This window comes from Emiliania huxleyi (genome assembly GCF_000372725.1).
Source record: "Emiliania huxleyi CCMP1516 unplaced genomic scaffold EMIHUscaffold_4461, whole genome shotgun sequence".
NCBI lineage: Eukaryota > Haptophyta > Isochrysidales > Noelaerhabdaceae > Emiliania > Emiliania huxleyi.
The window spans coordinates 1-1,178 of NW_005198642.1; the positions used below are offsets into that span (position 1 = coordinate 1).

Here is a 1,178-nt window from a genome sequence, read left to right on the forward strand (position 1 = left end):
CTGCGGAGCTGGATCAGGTGGATGAGGTCGTTGCACCGGTCGGCCGCGTAGATGCGGCCACGCGGGCCGACGCAGAGGCCGCGCAGCATGGGCTGCTTGCCGCCGGGCGGGCAGAGGATGGCCCGCGACTCGCCCTCGGGCGTGAAAGCCTGGGGACGGTGCGGGGTGGGGTGGGCAGGTGGGGAGGTCTTTACCTCGTTGATCTGCAGGCCGGGGCTGGTGCTTCGCGGGATGAGGGTGAGGAGGCCCATGTCGTAGTGGCCCTCGCCCTCGCGCTGCCGGAAGCTGGAGTCATACCTGCGACGACAACCGCGCGCGCGCGGTGTTCGTGCGCGGAGCGAGGCGGCGCGTGGCGGCGCTCGCTTTGCCTGTACACGCGCAGCATCGACTCGGCAAAGCCTCGCGAGCTCTCGCGCGCACCAGGCGGCGGCAGCGGAGAGCGAGCCTCCTCCGCCACCAGCGCCGCGAGCGGCGGCGAAGAACGCGCGAGCACCTCGAGCACCTGCTGGCACAGGGCGCGAAAGGCGTGCTCCACCGCGCAGGCGCACTCGAGGAGGCGCGTGGCTGGAGGCGCGTCGACCGGGCCGCCAAAGTCGGCGGGGATAGAGGTGTGCAGCTCGAGCCACTCGCGCTTCCGGTCGTCGATGAAGCCGTTCCGCGCGTCCAGGTCGTCCCGGTCGTCTTCGGGCACCCGCAGCTGCCGCCTCGACGCGCGGTCGTCGAACGCTCTCTCGGCATCGCCGTAGAGCTGCTGGACGCGCTTCCCGAGGTCGGGAGGGAGCTTGAGCGTCGTGTACACGTGCGCCTTCAGCTCGCGCGCCGCGTCCTCGGCCCAGTTGATCGTCGTGACGTCGATGGACTCGTGCGAAGCTGCCATCCTCCTCCTCCGGGGCGGCCGGGTCCCCATCTGCTCGCCCCGCATCACGCACCTTAGCTCGCGCCGCCTCGCCGCGCCGCTCGAGAATGCTCGCAGCTGCCGACCCGATCTGCTGACGGGCGCCGGCATCTGGCTCGCACGATCTGCGCCCTCCACCGGAATTCGTATGCAACAAACTGCGTTGCAGATCTGGCCCGCTCGTGGGAAGGCAGCCCCCGTGGGAAAGCGCCCCCGGCCCGCTCCCGACACCGGAGCGGTGCTCCGGGGGCACGCCCCCGTGCACCACCCCCGCCTATGAACT

At 71.4% G+C, this 1,178-nt stretch overlaps 1 protein-coding gene across 1 annotated transcript; it reads right to left on the bottom strand.

Moving 5' to 3' along the window:
- Window positions 1-36: 36 nt before the first annotated feature.
- Window positions 37-877, bottom strand: EMIHUDRAFT_256184 (hypothetical protein; the record flags this gene model as incomplete). Its single annotated transcript, XM_005768827.1, has 3 exons — window positions 37-149; window positions 195-297; window positions 375-877. Coding segments are annotated over 3 exons (719 nt in total), but the record flags the coding sequence as incomplete, so codon positions are not given.
- Between the last annotated feature and the right edge of the window lie 301 nt (window positions 878-1,178).